Source organism: Artemia franciscana, chromosome 5, assembly GCF_032884065.1.
Source record: "Artemia franciscana chromosome 5, ASM3288406v1, whole genome shotgun sequence".
Taxonomy (NCBI): Eukaryota; Metazoa; Arthropoda; class Branchiopoda; order Anostraca; family Artemiidae; genus Artemia; species Artemia franciscana.
In genome coordinates, this window is record NC_088867.1 from 8,782,982 (window position 1) to 8,803,244 (window position 20,263).

The following is a 20,263-nucleotide window of genomic DNA, read 5'->3' on the forward strand; positions in this document are numbered from 1 at the left end:
GGGGGGATTTATAAATGACGACGGGGACACAGGGAATATTCGATTAGCAATCACCATCAACAAAGCTCAAGGGCAATCATTAGAAAAATGCGGTATAGATCTGAATACCGATTGTTTTTCCCATGGACAATTATATGTTGCATGTTCAAGAGTCGGTAAAACTAACAATCTATTTATAGGCACAGACAATGGGACAGTGAAGAATGTTGTATATTCGCAAGTTTTACGTAGTCAAAAACATATATGTATATCTATCTATATTAACAGGTGGGACACAGGGACACAACTACAATGGTGCGTAACTAATATGGCGTGTAACGACTTACGCGCACGGGGGACTTGGGGGGGGGGCGAAGTGCCCCCACCAACTAGGTGTTGGTGTGGCACGAAGCACCACATCAACAGCTAGTATCATTTTAAAATGTATATAAATAAATAAAATATCCCTAATAAAAATATCCGATATCTTATTTAAAGTAAAATATCCCTATCTAAATCATTTTTGTGTCCAGAAATTTCAATAAGCCACTTTTTAAGAAAAAAATATATAGCTGATATCGAGGCTGGGTCTGAGCATGGCTACATGGCAGGCTTTTATATATTGATTTTCATGGTTGCTTTTCCTCTAACCGCAGACAATATGAGCCTCTTCTTGACGTCATGGGTTCACCATAGAAATTACCCTAGTTTCCTTACAGTTGCGACCTTTTTAGATCGATATAGTGGCAAGAAATGTCAATATGCCAGCGAAGAAAAACAAAATTATGTCGCCGATTTGGAAGCCGGGCCTTGGAACTCGGCAAGTGGTAGGCTTGTATATATTGGTTCTCGTTGTAAGTGGCAACCTTCAACCGAGTCACCGTTTTTTGTAACTCTTTCCTCGGTAAAGTGAATTGCCAGCGAATGGCAATTGCTTATAATCGACGGTTGTACTGGGTTGTGCACATTTTATTGGCCTCGAATATTGTGATAGCGGTGTTATTCTAACGTAATATTTCTTTCTTCCTCACTTTCATATTTGACTTGTTCTGATTTTTACTGTTGCTTGTCTTCAAACAGCAGAATTCTTTGTTCTTCACTCCATTTTTGACACGTTCTGATACTCGCTTTCACGCTATCGCTTGTAATTCTCGCTGCTGCGTATCATATAATTGCATATTTCTTTTTTCTCGTTGTGGCATATCTTTTAATCGCAGATTTCTTTTTTCTTTACTTTCATTTGTAATTTGTTCTACTCCTTCTTGTCGAATGTATTGAAACTGTATATTTCTTTATTCTTTACTTTTGGTTCTGATTTGTTTTAATTCTTACTACCGCTCATCATCGAACCAAATTTTTCTTTGTTCTGACTCTTTCTCACAACTCTACTTTTTAAAACAATAAAAACTTTATCGTAAAGAACGAGGCGTTGAGGAGGGGACAACCCCTTTCATATACGGAATAATTATTTAATAATAATTTAAATGAAAGTAAGAAGCGACATTAAAACTTAAAACAAACATGAATAGTTCTGTAGATGAAAGGGCCTGTCCCCTCCTCAACGTCCCACTATTTGCACTAAAGTTGAATCCACAACTCTACTTTTTAACACAACAAAAACTTTAGCGTAAAGAGTGGGATTTTGAGGAGGGCCCTTTCATACACTGAATAATCTTCGTTCGTTTTAAGTTTTAATGTCGCTCCTTACTTGCAGTTAAAAAACTTGCTTTTTTGTTTAATTTCTGAACGTTTTTAAATTAATGCAGGCTTTGTTTTTTGGCACAATGCACATGAATAATTAAAACGAAATTTGTATATATTTTTTTTTTACTAAATGGCTTTCTCATAGTTTTGATCGGACGATTTTGACAAAAAAGAGGGGTGGGGATGGAGACCTAATTCCACTTCAGTTTTTGGTTACTTAGAAAGGCAACTAGAACTTTTTATTTTTTTACGAACGTTTCTATTAGTAATAAATATACGTAACTTACGAATTAACTTAGGTAACGAAATTCTATACTTGTATATTTTTATTACGTATATGAGGGGGTTCTCCCCCTCGTCAATACCTCGCTTTTTACACTGAAGCTTCGATATGGTCCCAATTCTTCAAGAACGACCCCTGAATCACAAAGGCTGTAGAATAAATAGTTGAAATTACTAAAAGTACTTTAGCGTAAAGAGTGAGGTATTGTGGAGGAGACGAACCCCCTTATATAACTAATAATTTTTGTTCGTTGTAGGTTCTAATGCTGCTCCTTACTTCCAACTGCACAGTTTTTTTTTATTTTTCTTCTCATTGTTTTTTTTTTAAATAATGCTTGAAAATCGTGCGGCCCCGTCGTGCAAATTTTCTTCCCTCATGATAAATTCCTCCATGGGAAGATCCTCCCATGTAGCCCTCTCCCTCCGACCCACCTTTAACGTGAAAAAGTCCCCCTAAAAGCGTCTGTACACGTCCCAATAACCATTACTATATGTAAATAATGGTCAAAGCTTGTAACTTGCAACCCCTCCTCTGGGACTGTGGGGGATTAAGTCAGTCACCCCGAAAAACATAATTATTAGATTTTTGACTATACTGAACAAAATGGCTATCTCAAAATTTTAATTCAGTGGCTTTGGGAAAAAATTAGCGTGAGAGGGGGCTTAGGTGCCCTCCACGTTTTTTGGTCACTTAAAAAGGGCACTAGTACTTTTAATTTCCGTTAGAATAAGCCCTCTTGCAACATTTTAGGACCACTGGGTCGATACGATCACCCCTGGGGAAAAGAAAAAAAAAACAAGAAACAAATGAATATGCATCCGTGATACACGTTTCGTTATTACGAACTGTTTGAAACGGCGTACGGAAGTATTAAGATACAACTTTTCCGTGAACAAGTTACTTCAAGTTTTGATTAGAAACATAAGAATCTAAAAAGTAATCTGACTTTCATCAGGAACTTTCATCAGGAACAACCTGACTTTCATCAGGAAAAGAAAATAAATTTAAATAACCTATATTGTAAATTCCAATGGCCGTTGATTTTTTGTTCTTTGTTTTGAGAATATTTGATTCCTTAAAGTTTTACTGAAAAACGAAAGTTTAGGGAAATTACAAGCTACGAATTAGAATTATACTTATTCGTTTTCAGGTTTCTGGTAAAAACCCCATGATGTGAAGATGAGCGTCAAATTGTTTTTGCAATCGATGAAGCCTTGAGCAAAGGCCAGACATATAAAAATGATCATAAAACATATAATTCTGAAAGCTTAAACATTGAACGAAATATCAGTAAATGACGGTGGACGTGTTTATCAACTTGAATATTGTCTTTGACTCTGTCCTCCTTGCACTGACAAATTTTACTTGTTAACTTAATAAGATTGACGAGTGTGTGTTGGAATAATCCACTTGTTGAAATTCAGGCAAACAGAAAGCTTTTCACAATGCTTCTCAAAGAGCTTGGTGTAGGGATGGACTTGAATCTCTTAGCCCTGAGCGTTACCTTTGCAATACTGTTGAAGTGGGCCTCGCTGGTCTCCTGTATGGGACCGTCACAAGAGCCCAAAAATGTTTCATCAAGGTATTACGCACCTATTGCCCAATGGGGCGCAAATTAATATCCCTAAGGCAAAAAATTCCCGCTCCTACACTCTTAATCCGTTGCATCCTTTCTGTCACAGAAAGAGAAAGAAATCGCGGTGGTATGGCAATTCAAGTACCTTGGATCTCTGGTTGGAGCCAATGAAAGCAAATCAAGTTAAGTTTGGACTTGAATTTTATCTGTATCTAGAATATTCGACTAACTTGATTTCTACCTCTGGTTGAACCATCAAATCCAGCTGTGAAGACAGGTCCAAATCTGTATAGTGCTTGGCAGGTTGTTTTTCTTTTTCAGTCAGAATTTTTGGCCTTTGAAATGATTCAAGTAAGTTATATAAATGATTTTACCCCTTTTGTTTCCAATGATGCTTGGTTCCAAAAGCATTGAAGAAATTAATCATGCAGATCTTTGTTGATCTTTAAAGATCTTTAAAGTCCCATGAGGGTGATACTGTAATCAACAGGTTCTGGCTATGCTGGTCCGAACATATCCAACGATGACCGATTTTGACGCTCATTGAAAAGGCTTCCACTGCTAGCCTCTTCCTGAACGGAAGAAACACTGAGAGGGGCAATTTAAACTTCTTTTTGTTTGCGTAAATACTCGAACTGAATAGAGGACTCCACCACTTTGGACTGTGATGGGACAAAAATTACTCATAACAATCCTCAACTTGATCAAAGAACGTCAAAAATGGAACTTAGTCGTAAAAAAACCTACTGAATTCCAGGAAAAGCTTGTGTCTTCTGTCGTGTTCCAAGTACAAGTAAATAAATAGAATTAGTTAACATAATTAACACATTAATGCATCGAATTGAGCTTTCAAAATCAGTTAGGAACGGGTCGACTTACAGAGAGAAAATGATTCACATGGTAAATTTAAATCTTTCCTCATTTTTTTACTAGGGTTGCAATTTTCAGAGAAGTTAAAATATTGGTTTTGATGATTCTAATGCTGATAAACTAAAACGACCTTTCTGCCATGAGAACTATTGCGAATTAATTATTTGAGTTAATAATACATAACTCGACCAGATTCTACAGATACTCATGACTCCGCAGCCCAAGTCTCCATAAGGCTCCTTAAAGGCCTTGCAAGAAAGAGAATTTTTTTATGAGTTGAAAGGCTGGGCTTTAAAATATAAAATTGTTATTCTGAATGAATAACTGCCCTTGATCTATTTCGTTATTTGTGAATGTGCTAAACGTTTTTTTCTTTAAATTGTAAATTCTTTTACAATATGTTATTACAGTACAGGTATAGTATATTACTACATATTATACGTACAGTATTTAATATAATATATCCCATGATATTATATCATAATATATATATATATATATATATATATATATATGTATATATATATATATATATATATATATATATATATATATATATATATATATATATATATATATATATATATATATATATATATATATATGTATATATATATATATATATATATATATATATATATATATATATATATATATATATATATATATATATATATATATATGAAAAAATTTAAAAGATAAAATCTTTTATATTTAACGGTTTAAATATTTAAAATAAAATAAAAATATTTTATTTAATTTTTATTTATTATATTATCAATAAAAAGAATCAAATAAATTTACTTTTTATTAATGGAACTGCCACCGCATTATGCATGAACCAAATATTTAGCCATATAAAACGGGATTCTTCTATCAAACATTTGATGAATCTTCCCAGGTCTTTCGAAGTGCTCACGTTTCGAAACCTTGCTTATCCGCTGTAACTATCATGGCTTCCAATATTCTAATCTTATTTCGAGAGATTGTCTTCGTATTCTATAAACTTTTTAAAATGTTGAAAACACCATGTAACTACTTTCTTTTCTACTATTCTGCTTTCTATTATACTTTCTATCCTGCTATTCTACTTTTTGCATCTTCATTGCTTCAACCATTTCTGCTAACAACGCTACGCATGTAAGTGATATGTCAACTTGATTGAATTTCTCGTTACCTAACCTCACTTCTTCACACTCATTGATTCCTAGTCTAAGCAACTTCGTATTCTTAACATGAAATTTGGTACATAATCTTGCGCCTTGAATTATCAAAACCTCCAAAAGTTCATTCATGTTACTTAGCTTTTTATCTAGCACAGTCAATCATCTGCGTAGTCTTAATCTAGCAGAGTTTACCTTCCCATCTGAATAGGTGTTCTCCCATAGCCCTTACCATGTTACTTAGGGCACATTCTATCAAAATAAAACATACAGACAAGGATAGGACAAAACCGTGCTTTACTCCTGATTACACATCAAACCAAATACTATTCTCTCTTCCTACATCAACTGCAGCAATATTATTCTGTGCATAGCACTAGTACTTATCTGCTATCCCATAGAAGGACAGGACCTTCACTAAAACTGTTCTGTCAGCTGAATTAAGTACCTGTTCACATTATATCAAACTGAGAACAGCGGATACTGATGCTTCACACGCTCCTGGTTTATTAATCTAAAAGGATAGTTTGGTTGTCATATCTTCTTCCTTCTCAAAATCACACTATTCTTCTCTTAAATTTTACCTACAGCATGTGTTAGTCTAATAAACAGCATCGTGCTACGTAATTTGCTTCCTACAGAAATTATGCCAATTCTTCTGTAATCACCATACTCACTCTTATCAACCTTCCAATTATCAACTTGGTTGATCAATTGGTTGATCACTTATCAACCAATGGACTTGATCAAAGTTTTTCTAAAATCATTATGGACTTACTTTTTTCTAAACAAGATCTATAATTCCCGGTATCTCATCTCTAATATCGCAGCCAACATATTTCAAAATCTTATTTACCAAACTAATAGCACACAGCACATATGGTCTTGTTGTTCTTTAGTGCTTTTAGTACTGTCACTACCTCCTACTCACAAAACAATTCTTCCTTCACTTCCAAATTGTCAAAATGATTCATTCTTGTCTCTTTTATTCCCTACAGCATTATCACATTTTAACACATTCTCAAATCTTTCTGACCTTATCTCTTTTAGCACTTTTTTCTCACTAATTGAGGTCCCAATTTTATACTTAATTCAATAAAAAAACAAGTTTTTTTAACTGAAATTAAGGAGCAACATTAAAACTTAAGACGAAGAGAAATTACTCGTACATGAAAGGGGCTGTTCCCTCCTAAGCGCCCCGCTCTTTATGCTGAAGTTTGACCTTTTCTCAGAAATCTACTGTTTAAAACAATAAACAAACTTTAACGTAAAGAGCGAGGCGTTTAGGAGACGATTTGAACGGACGATTTTGAGAAAAAAGGAGGGGGCCTAGTTACCCTCCAATTTTTCGGTTACTGAAAAAGGCCACTAGAACTTTTAATTTTATTTACGCACGTTTTAATAGTAATAAATATACCTAACTTACGAATTAACTTACTTAACGAACTTCTATATTCGTATATTTTTATTACGTATGTGAGGGAGTTCGCCCCCTCGTCACTGCCTCGCTCTTTACACTAAAGTTTGAATTTTGTTCCAATTCTTTAATATTGACCTCTGAATCACAAAGGCCCTTTAATTAGAATAAATTGCTGTTTTGAAATTACTAAAGATACTTTCAAACAGTTCGTGGTAACGAACTGTAGTAAGGAGCGACCCGGCTCAATAGTAACCGAAACTCTAAAAAATGGAATTTTGATACCAATAATTACAAAAAATTGTATTTTATTGCTGATTTTAAATATATAACTTTATTCAAGATTAGTGTTACCTATCAAAAATTACGAGCCTAAAATTACGAAAATTTGCCTCATTTTAGAAAATAGGAAGAAACACCCCCAAAAAGTCATACAAAGTTTCAAGCTCCTATCTACAAAAATGTGGAATTTCGCCCTTTTTCCAGAAGACAAATCACGGATGTGTGTTTATTTGTTTGTTTGTTTTTTTTTGTTTGTTTTTTTTCCCAGGGGTGATCGTGTCGACCCAGTGGTCCTAGAATGTCGCAAGAGTGCTCATTCTAACGGATGTTAAAAGTTTTAGTGCCCTTTTTAAGTGACCCAAAAAATTGGGGGGCACCTAGGCCCCCCACGCTTATTTCCCCCCCCCCCCCCCAAAGTCACCGGATCAAAATTCTGAGACAACCATTTTACTCACCATAGTCGAAAAACTTAATAACGATGTCTTTGAGGACGACTTACTCCCCCGCAGTCCCCGTGGGAGGGATTGCAAGTTACAAACTTTAACTTGTGTTTACATATAGTAATGGTTACTGGGAAGTGTATGGCCGTTTTCAGGGGGATTTTTTGGTTTGTGGGGAGGGAGAGTTGAGGTAGGGGGACTACGTGGGAGGATCTTCCATGGAAAAACTTTTCATGGGGGAAGAGACTTTCAAAGAAGGGAGCGCAGGATTTTCTAGCATTATTTAAAAAAAACAATGAAAAAATAAATATGAAATTTTTTTCCACTGAAAGTGAGGAGCAGCATTAAAACTTAAAACGAGCATAAATTATTACAAATATGGGGGTTTTACCTCTTCGTAATACCTCGATCTTTACGTTAAAGTATTTTTAGTAATTTCAACTATTTATTCTACGGCCTTTGTGATTCAAGGGTCATTCTTATGGAATTGGGACAAAATTGAAGCTTTAGTGTAAAGAGCGAGATATCGACGAGGGTGAACCCCCTCATATACGCAATAAAAACATACGAATATAGAAGCTCGTTACGTAAGTTAATTCGTAAATTACGTATATTTTTTACTAATGAAAATGTTCATAAAAAATTAAAAGTTCTAGTTGCTTTTTTAAGTAATCAAAAAATTGGAGGGCAACTAGGCTTCCTCCCTCGCTCCTTTTTTCTCCAAATCTTGCAATTAAAACTATGAGAAAGCCATTTAGCCAAAAAAAAATTAATATGCAAATTTCGTTTTAATTATTTATGTTCGGAGAGCCAAGATCAAAACATGCATTAATTAAAAAATGTCCAGAAATTAAATAAAAAAAAACAAGTTTTTTAAATGAAAGTAAGGAGCGACATTAAAACTTAAAACGAACAGAAATTACTCCGTATATGAAAGGGGCTTTTCCTCTTCAACGCCTCGATCTTTACGCTAAAGTCTTTTACTATTTTAAGAGGTAGAGTTAAGAGAAAGAGTCAAACTTTAGCGTAAAGAGCAAGGCGTTGAAGAGAAAAAGCCCCTTTCATATACGGAGTAATTTCTGTTCGTTTTAAGTTTTAGTGTCGCTCCTTACTTTCATTTAAAAAAACTTGTTTTTTTTATTTAATAGAATAAAGAGCGAGGTATTGAGGAGAGGACGATCCCTTCTCATATACGTAAGAATTTCTGTTCGTTTTAAATTTTAGTGTTGCTTCTTACTTTCAGTTGAAAAAACTTGTTTTTTTAATTTACTTTCCCTTATTTTTTTAAATAATTCTGGAAAATCCAGCGTCCCCTTCATAAAAATTCTTTTTCCGCATGATTTATTCCTCCATGGATAGATCCTCCATGTGGCGTTGGGAAAAATGAGCGTGGGAGGGGGCCTAGTTGCCCTCCAATTTTTGGTCACTTAAATGGGCAATAGAACTTTTAATTTCCGTTAGAATGCGCCCTCTTGCAACATTCTAGGACCACTGGGTTGATATGATCGCCCCTGGGAAAAAAACAAAAAAACAAAAACAAATAAACAAATATCTAAGATCTTTTTTCTGGCAAAAAATACAAAATTACACATTTTTGCAGATAGGGTTTCGAAGCCTCTACAGAATGGTTCTCTGATATGCTGAATCTGATGGTGTGATTTTCATTAATATTTCATGACTTTTAGGGGGAGGGGGTCCGTCTTTTAACGAAAATAAGGCACATTTTCTCAGGCTTGTAGCTTTTGATGGGTTAGATTAAACTTGATGAAACTTATATATCTAAAATAAGCATCAAAATTAAATTGTCTTGATTTATCTATTGGTATCAAAATTCCACTTTTTAGAGTTTCGGTTATTACTGAGCTGGGCCGCTCCTTACTATGGTTCGTTACCACGGACTGTTTGATTGGGACAAGTTCGCATTGACTACGTTCTCTCAATTTCTTAGCATGTCAATACGATATCTTACCATTATTTAGCCTGACTGAATTTTCCTTAACCTCAGTAATTTTAGCCATGGCCTCCATTTCACATCTCCCTAATTCGTACATTATTGCTTTCTCTAATTCCATTTCTTTCCTATTAATCTTGTTTGATCTATGGCTCAAAAACTTCTTATATAAACTCCTTTTCTCTTCCATCAAGTTTAAAGCGTTTTTGCTAAAATTTATCCAATGCTATTGCAATATCAACGAGGAAACGCTGTGCCACTTAAATTTCAAAAGCAATCCAATATATCATTGATATATCCGTTTTGATCATAGAAAATTTAATCAAACAGTTCGTGGTAACGAACAGTAGTAAGGAGCGACCTGGCTCAATAGTAATCGAAACTCTAAAAAATAGAATTTTCATACCAATAATTACATCAAAAGAATTGTTTATCAAGTTTCATCTTACCCATCAAAGTTACAAGCTTGAGAAAATTTGCCTTATTTTAGAAAAAAGAAAGAAACACCCCCTAAAAGTCATAGAATCTTAACGAAAACCACACCGTCAAATTCAGCATATCAGAGAAACCTACTATAGAAGTTTCAAGCTCCTATCTGCAAAAATGTGGAATTTCGTATTTTTTGCCAGAAGACAGATCACGGATGCGTGTTTTTTTTTTTTTTTTTTTTTTTTCCCTCAGGGGTGATCGTATTTACCCAGTGGTCCTAGAATGTCACGAGAGGGACCATTCGAACTGAAATTAAAAGTTTATAGTGTACTTTTTAAGCAACCAAAAAATTAGAGGGCACCTAGACCCCCTCCCACGCTCATTTTTTCCCATAGTCACCAGATCAAAATTTTGAGATAGCAATTTTGTTCAGCATAGTCGAAAAACCTAATAATTGTGTCTTTTGCGACGACTTAATCCCCCATAGTCCACGGTGGATGGGCTGCAAGTTGCAAACTTCGACCATTATTTACATATAGCAATGGTTATTGGCAAGTGTACAGACGTTTTCAGGGGGACTTTTTCACGTTGAGGTGGAGGTGGATTGGTCGGGGGGCTACCTGGGAGGATCTTTCCATGGAGGGACTTACAACGAGGGAAGACAATTTCGATGGAGGGGCCCTAGGATTTTCTAGCATTATTTAAAAAAGAACAATGAGAAAATAATTGAAAAAAATTTTTTTCAGCTGGAAGTAAGGAGCAGCATTAAAACCTAAAACGAACAGAATTTATTACGCATATAAGGGGTTTGTCACCTCCTCAATACCTTGCTCTTTGCGCTAAAGCATTTTTAGTAATTTCACCTATTTATTGTACGGCCTTTGTGATTCAGGGGTCATTCTTAAAGAATTGGGATAAAATTCAAGCTTTATTGTAAAGAGCGAAGTATTGACGAGGGGACGAACCACCTCATATACGTAATAAAAATATACAAATGTAGAAGTTCATTACGTAAGTTAATTAGTAAGTTACGTATATTTATTACTAATTAAAACGTTCGTAAAAAAATAAAAAGTTCTAGTTGCCTTTTTTAGTGACTGAAAATTGGAGGGCAACTAGGCCTCCTCCCCGACCCCTTTCCTTATCAAAATCGTCCGATCAAAACTCTGAGAAAGCCATTTAGCCAAAAAAATTAATATATAAATTTCGTTTAAATTATTCATATGCGGTGAGCAAAGTCGAAACATGCATTAATCCAAAAACGTTCAGAAATTAAATTAAAAAAAATAAAATAAAACAAGTAAGGAGCGACATTAAAACTTAAAACGAACATAAATTATTGTGTATATGAAAGGGGTTGTCCCCTCCTCAACGCCTCACTCTTTACGCTAAAGTTTTTATTGTTTTAAAAAGTAGAGTTGTGAGAAAGAGTCAAACTTTTGCGTAAAGAGCGAGGTTTTGAGGAGGGGATAACCCATTTCATATACGGAATAATTCCTTTTCGGTTTAAGTTTTAATGTCGTTCCTTGCTTGCAGTTTAAAAAAAACTCGTTTTTTTATGTAATTAAAATAAGGGTCAATGTTCCCATTTCTCATTAGTAATGTTGGAATAAAATTTCATCTTCTGTGATACATGGATATTTGGTGAAGAATATAATCAACAGTTATAAAACTAAATTGCTATTGACGCTGAAAGCCTTTGTCTCAAGAGTCTAAGGTGAGTTCATTGATCTTGGCTTGGTTTTGGAAGGTCTATTTTACCCTCCCAAACTATTTAATACCAATAAGTTGTGAAAAAAACTAAACAATTTGAGAATTTAGACTCTCCAGAATAATGAAAAGGCGGAAGAATATAAAAAGGAAGATTCTAATTTAGGAAACCTAAAAGTTACGAGGGAAAAATCCTAAACTGCAGCCATTGAACATGAATAAGTGGCATCAAACACACTGCTACTTGAGTGCCTATTGCGTCTCCTGAGAACAATGCATGTGGCAAATAAGGCAACCAGTTCTAATCTGGGAGCTACTCTGCGTTGAAGAGTAGCTCCCACGAGAGCCGCCGCACTACGCAGCAGCGATCGTTGAAGCCATGTAGTTCCAATCTCCTTTCCAAAAAAGCTATTATGATTTGAAAATTTTCTTATTGTGCCAAATCAATTCAATCTTACGAGCACAGGTCAACTAATTTAACTTTAAGGCCTGGTGTCAGGGTAGCAGTGAGTACCTCTGCGAGTCATGAGAGCGATGAATAAGGTCAGGAATGCTGCCAGTTGAATTTTGGAAGCTACTGTGCGTTGATGGTTCGTATTGTAGCGTAGCAACTTAATATTAGCAACTTTCCTGTATTAATTTGATATTTAGGACTAGCATTATCCCCCCCCCCTAAAAAAGCAGCAATAATTTTTCCAAACATATTTCTTTCTATCCTCGAGTGTTTTGATTTAACTATAAGAAAATAATTAAAATTAAGCTATGAACAGCAGCATTGTCAGTTGAATTAAAAAAGCTTAGACAGTGACTTGTTCCGGAAGGTGATTACCATTAATTATGGCTTATTATTATCTGTATTATTATTTTTATCCTAAAATGGCCTATATCTTCAAATTTGACCCCTTTTATTCTCATAATAAGCAAAATTAATAATATACAATATTAATTATAATAATATGATAACTGTCACCTAGAACGTACCTGGAACCAGTGTTGTGCCAAGTACTTCTTTTTTTTACTTAAGTACAAGTACCAAGTACTCAGAGAAATTTTTACTTAAGTACAAGTATTAAGTACTTCCCAAAGAAAATACTTAAGTAATAAGTACTTTTGAAAAAGTACTTCAGTACTTAAGTACTCAAGTATTTCGATTTTATTTGAATTTTACTACAATTAAGATATAAAAAGAACAAAAATTACAAGGAACATTCATTACAGCTTCATAATAACTTTTAATTTCTTTCTTACTCCTTTCAACAGCAGAAGCTTTTCAAACATACCAATTCCGAGCATGTTTCTTTTTGGAGTAAAAATTCCATCACCTACCAAAAAAAAAATCGTTGTGCTGGTGCAGACGAAGGAATGATACAGATGTACTTCCTGAAAACTTTTATTACCCTTGGGTACACTTTGAGCACAGATAGTTCCTTTCCCCTTTCATTCAAATATGACAAAACCTTCACAGAATTGGTTTCACGGCCACGGTTGCCAGAATTATCATGAGTAGTTTCTTCATCGCTAAGATCAAAGTATTCATCTCCTGACAAAAAGCCACCTTTATCTGCCTCGTAAGTACTTCTAAAATCTTCGACCTTTTTCGCTTTGTCTATCAAGAGCTCAACTGCTACATCCTTCTGGTTATCAGGAAACCACTTCAATTTGAAAAAACGATAACTTGCCGTGGCAATAACATAGTCTCTTGCATGAGAGACCCACAAGTAGAGCATATACCAAAGGCTGGCTGACTTTCGCTAAATCTTTCAGCTTTTTGAGCTTCCTTTCAAGTGGTTTGATTGTAGGATAGATAGCACCGAAGTAGCATTTTTCCTCCACTTGAAGAATGTACAATGCCACTGCTACTGGCTTCATATTTTTCATGTATTCTTCAAGAATTTCATCATCAGGAGAAGTTAGCCTTGGTGTTTGCAAAGCATCACATACGTCAGAAAGCTTTCCAATTTTGTGACAATCCATCAAAAGTTTGACACTGTCATACATCGAGTTCCACCTTGTTACCACGTGTCTTATAAGCTGTTTGTCATATACCTCTTTCACAGCATCAGCAGCTTTTGAACTCTTATTTACGGCATCCCAGAGAGCAATACACTTCGAAAAAGCGGCGTGGTACTGCCTCTTATATGCAATATCACAAGTGGCTTTATCAGCATCGGTGGATCCAAGCAGGTTAAGTGTGTGGCTGATACACCTGAAGTGTGGAGGAAGTTGGAAATACTCGGGGTCGTCATGAAAATCGAGTATCTCTCCAACGTTTGTAAAAGAGAATGAGCCATTCTGGCCTGCTTCATCTTCATTTTCTTTATTACTGTCTTGAATATCTTCATTGGAAACCATTGGATATTCCCTGAATGCCTTACTAAAGTTAGAGGCGTTATCGGTCAAAACCCCTCGTTCCTTTTTATCAACTACAATTTTGTACCTGGTAAATAGCCATTCAGTTGTTCAGCAATCCTGTCATAAGTGTATAAGCCCTTGAACCGGCAACAAGCAAGGACATACGATTTCCATTTCAAATCCTCGTTGAGCAAGTGTGCAGTCATTTCCATGTAGCTTTTGTTGTTGGCAAACCAAATGCGTGTTGTCAGCGACATGTAGTCGGTAAGTTCAAAATCACGAACCATATCTTTAATGTACTTCAAAAACTTAGCTTTAATTTGCACAGCGAAGGCTTTTCTTCCTGGAACCTTCGCATAAGGTGCAAGACCTGTTATCAGATTTTGAACGACGGCTTTTCAACAGTGTACGGGGGTCGCATCTCGTCCACAATGTAGTCCAGTGCGAAAAAATTCACTTTTGACTGTGTCAGTTTCTGCGGTCTTGCAGCAAAGAAATCTCCCTTAACTTTTTTAGAAGGTGAGCTATAATCAGGGTCAGCATTATATTCAGCTTCAGACGATCCCGAAAGTGAGCCTACAAGTTCACTAGCCTCTTTGCTACTTGATTTCCTTTTGTTCTTACTGTTTATCACATTTATCACAAAAAAAACTGTCCGTTCAATATATATGGTAGTTCCGCCATGACTGCGTCCTTTTTTGAAATTTCGCGCCGGGACAGGAGCCGCTGTTCTCAAAGACTAAAATCCAATCATCCACTAATATATAGGAAGTTAAATTCATCGCATCGCCCTGCGTCATGTCGGTATAATTTTTCTGTACCATGAAGAAAGTACTTGAGTACTTAAGTACCCTTAAGTACTCAAATTTTTTACTTAAGTAAAAGTATTAAGTACTTTAGAATTTTTTTACTTAAATATTTCCCAACACTGCCTGGAACACCCAGTGCTACCGCCATACATTAATGCTGTTTATTTTTTCAAAGGGGAGCTAGACTTCAGCTTTTAGTCTAACAAGTTCAAGGTAACTTTTGGTCCAAAAGACTATAGAAATGAAGTTACTGAAACTTTAGAATTTTAGCCACAAGACTGATATGACTGTAGTCACTGAGGAAAAAATTGTTTTTTTAATTTGTTGATCTGTTGTTAACTCAAACCAAATTCAATTTAACAATCTGTTTTCTAGACATTTATCTTCTTATTACTTTGTTTAATCTTTCTTGACAAGGGGCGATAGCCAATAAAAATTACTTCTGTTTTATCCAAACACTTGTCCCACTTATTTTTATTTGTTCGAAGCTAAAAATTTGCTCTTTACTACCCTAAAATACAGTTTATGTTCTTTTTATCGCAATGTAAACATAAAATAATGTTCAACTATAAGTTAGTAGTCGTAACTACTAGCACCTTGTTGCAGCATTAAGCCGTCTAAGGCTAATTCAGCTGCCAACGCTCCTCCTGTATCCCAATCTGTTCAAAGATGTGTTCTTTACTCCCTCCATGTTCCAATTTGCTTTCCAAAGAGTTATCGTGATTTAAAGATCTTCTAATTATGCTACTACAATTCAATCTTACGAGCACAGCTCAGATGACTAGAAATTAAACCTTGGTGCTATCAAGGGTAGCAGTTAGTACCTCTGCGAGTCATGAGAACAATAAATATGGCAAAGAGTGCTGCCAGTTGTATTCTGAGAGCTACTGTGTGTAGAAGAATGGTATTATATGGTAGCAACTTAATGTTAGCAACTCTACTGTACTACCTTGACATTAAAACCCAGAATTAGCACTTTAACCCTCCCCCCCCAAAAAAATAGGTAAAAATTTTATTTCAAAATTATAATTCATATTCTCGAGTCACTTGGTTTACTTATGGAAAGACAGCTTTTACTAATAACATCAACAGCAGCGGTAGTTGAAACTAGTAACTACTACCTCTCTTATTACCTCCTCAAACCCTTGCTTTCTACTTTTCAGTTTTTATTGTTTTAAAAAGTAGAGTTGTGACGAAGCGTCAAACTTTAGCGTAAAGAGGGGGTGTTGAGGAGGGGACAGCCCCTTTCACATATAGAATAATTTCTGCTCGTTTCAAGTTTTATTGTCGCTGCTTGCTTTCAGTTAAAAAAAAAACTTGTTTTTCATTTAATTTCTTAACATTTTTGAATTAATGCAGGTTTGAATTTAGCTCACCGTTCATGAATAATTAAAACAAAATTTGCGTATTTTAATTTTTTTCAACTAATAATAACCTTATAATAACCCAAGTTTGATTTTTGTTCCAGTTATTTAAGAATGACTCCTGAATCATAAAGGCTGTTTAATTCGAATAATAACCTCTTTTAAAGTTATAAAAAAAATTTAGCGTAAGAGTGAGCTATTGAGGAGAGGAAACTCCCCTCAAAATTTCTCCATGGAAAGATTCTCCCACGTAACTTAAATTAGCGATATTTGCGGAACTAATTTTGTAAGGCATAATAACAAAACAGCGAAAGAGGTCGAAACTATTTTTATAAAAATGAGAGTCACAAGTTGAGGAATTCTCAAATGACTAAAATAAATGAAAGAAAAGATTTTTAAAAGATATGCGTAATAATTTATGTTCGTTTAATGTTTTAATGTTATTCCTTATTTTCACTTGGAAAAAATTTGTTTTTTTATATATATTTAATGACAACCACAATCCGAACACATACAACATCTTTGGTTTATAATCACATAAAAATCATAATTATGAAGCTGCTTTAAGGTAAAACTAAATGCTAAGTTTGGCCGGAAAATAACACAAACAAATTATTGCTTATATCGGCCATTATTTTACGAAATTCAAACTTTAGCGTAAAACGCAAGGTATTGACAAGGGCACAAACTTCCTCATATACGTAATATGAGAGGGTTCGACCCCTCGTCACTACCTCGCTCTTTGCGCTAAAGTTTGAATTGTGTAATTGTATTAAAATACTTTAGCGTAAACAGTAAGGTATTGACGAGGGAGCAAACCCCCACATAGGCGTAACAATTTTTGTTTGTTTTGAGTTTTAGTGTTGCTCCTTACTTTCAGGGAAAAAACTTGTTTTTTAAAATTTAATTTCTGATCGTTTTTTAAATAATGCTGGGATATCCAGCACCTCCTTCATAGAAATTATCTTCCCTCATGAAAAATTCCTCCATGGAAAGATCCTCCTACGCAAACCCAATCCCCCCACCCCCACCAGAACAAATCCCCCTGAAAAGGTCTGTACACTTAGCAATAGTAAATACTATGTATAAACAACGGGCAAAGTTCATAACTTGCAGTCCTTCTCCCGAGAACTCTGAGGAATTAAGTCGTCCTTAAAAACATAGTTATCAAATATTTCGACTATTCTAAACAAAATGGCTATCTCAAAATTTCGATCCAGTGACTTTGGGAAAAAATGAGCTTGGGAGAGGGCCTAATTGCCCTCCAATTTTTTCGGCCACTTAAAAATGGCCCTAGAACTTGTAATTTTCGTTTGAATGAGCCCTCTCACGAAATTCTAGGACCACTGGGTTGATACGATCACATCTGGAAAAAAAAATAAATAAACACGCATCAGCGATCTTTCTTTTGGCGAAAATACAAAATTCCACATTTGTGCAGACAGGAGCTTGAAACCACTACAGTAGGGTTCTCTGATGTGCTAAATCTGATGGTGTGATTTTCATTTAGATTCTATGACTTTTAGGGGGCATCACCCCCTTTTTTCGAAAATAAGGCAAATTTTCTCAGGCTCTTAGTTTTCTCAGGGTAAGACTAAACTCAATGAAACATACATGTTTAAAATAATCATTAAAATTTGATTCTTTTGATATATCTATTGGTATCAAAATTCCAGTTTTTAGAGTTTTGGTTACTATTGAGCCGGGTCGCTCCTTGCTCAGTTTGTTACCACGAACTGTTTGCTGGAAATTAACCTCTTTGGAATTATGATTAAATATTAGAAGCAACAAAGATTTGATCAAACGAAAGAGAAGTAATCTCTTTTGTTAATAAATACAAAGTCACAGATTATTATATAATCCTTCATAAGAACGTTCCCCTTTATTTATATCCTTTATTATATCTCCATTATATCCTTCATTCATGCGAACACCCTTAACCTAGTCAGAAGCACAGTTGGGGGAGTGGTTCTGAGGAATGTCAAAAATTTATACGGGGGGGGGGGGCAAAAATGGAAAAGTTTTATGTAACAATCATATCTCCAAACATCACTTTCAAACAAATTTTCATATTTTTTATGATTTTTTTTTATAGAATTAGCTGCTACTCAACTGAAAAGATGAAAATCTACAGTCTCAATCGGATTGAGTGTAAACAAAATGAATTGAAATGCTAAAAAAATATTGGAGCATAAATGATAAATTTGGCTATATTCAACATAATAGTCTAATCTGATGGCTTCTCCATATGCCACAGGGGGAATTTTTTTTTCTTCAGACTATCAGACTAAATTTTTTTTTCAGACTATCCTCGTAAATTTTGGTTCTTAGTAAATGCTGGCAAATTTACTGGTTTATTTAGTGTCTACATACATGTTATACTAATGACATCAAAAGGTATGAAACTCATAACGACAACACCCTCTCACAATGGCTAACAGCAGCTGCTGAAAAGAACCAACGAATTAATTTTTTTTATTATTCTCTTTGTTGCTTTGGACATTAAATAGGAAATTCAAGGATTAAGCAGTTTTAAAGTAGCGAGTCACTATATGCTGGTGAGTTTTGGAAATTTTCATATACATATTTGCCAAAGAGTGACATAATAACATCGATTGGTTTTTCAGGACCCTTCTGTTGTTTATTCAAAAAAAAAGGTTTTAATTGGTATGATTAAAAAAAAGTGGTTCCTGTAAAAAGTTTTTAAGCCAGAAAAAAAGTGAAAAGTTAAACTGAACCTGGTTGGTTATCCTGTATCAATTTCAAGGAGTGAAAAGAACGAATTATATTTCAGCCGAACGATTTTTTGCAGTTAAGTCTCTTTTTCTCTATGGTTGTAATTTAATGTTTCATGAGTTTTCCTTGATAATACCGAGTGCACGACGGGATGAAGAACACAGGGTTATTCATTTAAATATTTTTTTCAGTTTCAATATATTCTTCTTCTTTCATTCTAGAAAATCAAAGGGAAGCTGAAGGATTCCAAAATTACATGCTGTCACCTGATCATCCAATTAAGCCTAAAATGAAAAGAAGCAGTCTGAAGTCTCTAAATGGCTATGATAAGGAAGAAGATGATGCATATGATTTATCTCCTGCCATTCCCATGAGATATCCTGTAAGTCAGTTATCCTCAGGAGACATTAAGCTCTTGGAGGATCTCGCTATTAGAAAAAATGAGGATTATTCAGAAGAAACTGAAGAGGAGGGTAAGCAATTATCCAGATTTGAACACAGAGTTAATTTCATATTTTAGTCATTTTATTCAATATTCAACAATTACTATAAGAACGAGGACAGATAAGTATACTCGTACCGTGGTAGCGTTGACTTAAATATAAAGATACTAAAATAAAAAGTGCTTGAAATTGGTTAATGAATGGCATACGAATTGTGAAATTTATAACTGTCAAAAAATGGATATGTAAATAGATCCTTAGGAAAAAAAACATTGATAGTCTAATCTAAACATATACGCTTAAAGATTGAAAGATATCATCAAATAACCATTGCGATCTCACTGAGCAATACAATCTAGTTACAAAGTCCAGAAAAAGAAGCCAGACTGGGAAAAGGAGATAAAGCTAGAGAAGGGTTAAAATACGTTCGATTGTTTATTTTGCTTCAGTATTGAAGCTCAGAGTAAGAGAAAAAATAGATACATGTTTTGCAAGTGCTGGAGGGTGATAATGAACCTATTTATATTGTTTTGCAAATCTATCTTCTGGCAATGCTTAATCTTTAGTGTCAGGAGTTTTATTTAAAAATAGCAGAAAAATACAAAATAGTGAGTGGACACAAGAAAGTAATACACGCACAAAAGTGATCACCAGATTCCAAGAGCCTGAAAATAGTGCCTATAATAAAGCCGGAAAGCCCTTAGTAAAGGTAAAAAAAATATTCGCATAAATAGGTCTTAGAGCAGAAGAAGATA

General features: G+C 34.8%; 1 protein-coding gene across 1 annotated transcript in view; it reads left to right on the forward strand.

The window, feature by feature from the left end:
• LOC136026953 (uncharacterized) overlaps positions 1 to 20,263 on the forward strand; it is a 280,140-nt gene that overhangs the window by 96,588 nt on the left and 163,289 nt on the right. The window contains exon 8 of the mRNA XM_065703812.1: positions 19,287 to 19,538. Within this exon, the coding sequence (XP_065559884.1) occupies positions 19,287 to 19,538 (252 nt within the window). The remainder of the gene's footprint in view (positions 1 to 19,286; positions 19,539 to 20,263) is intronic.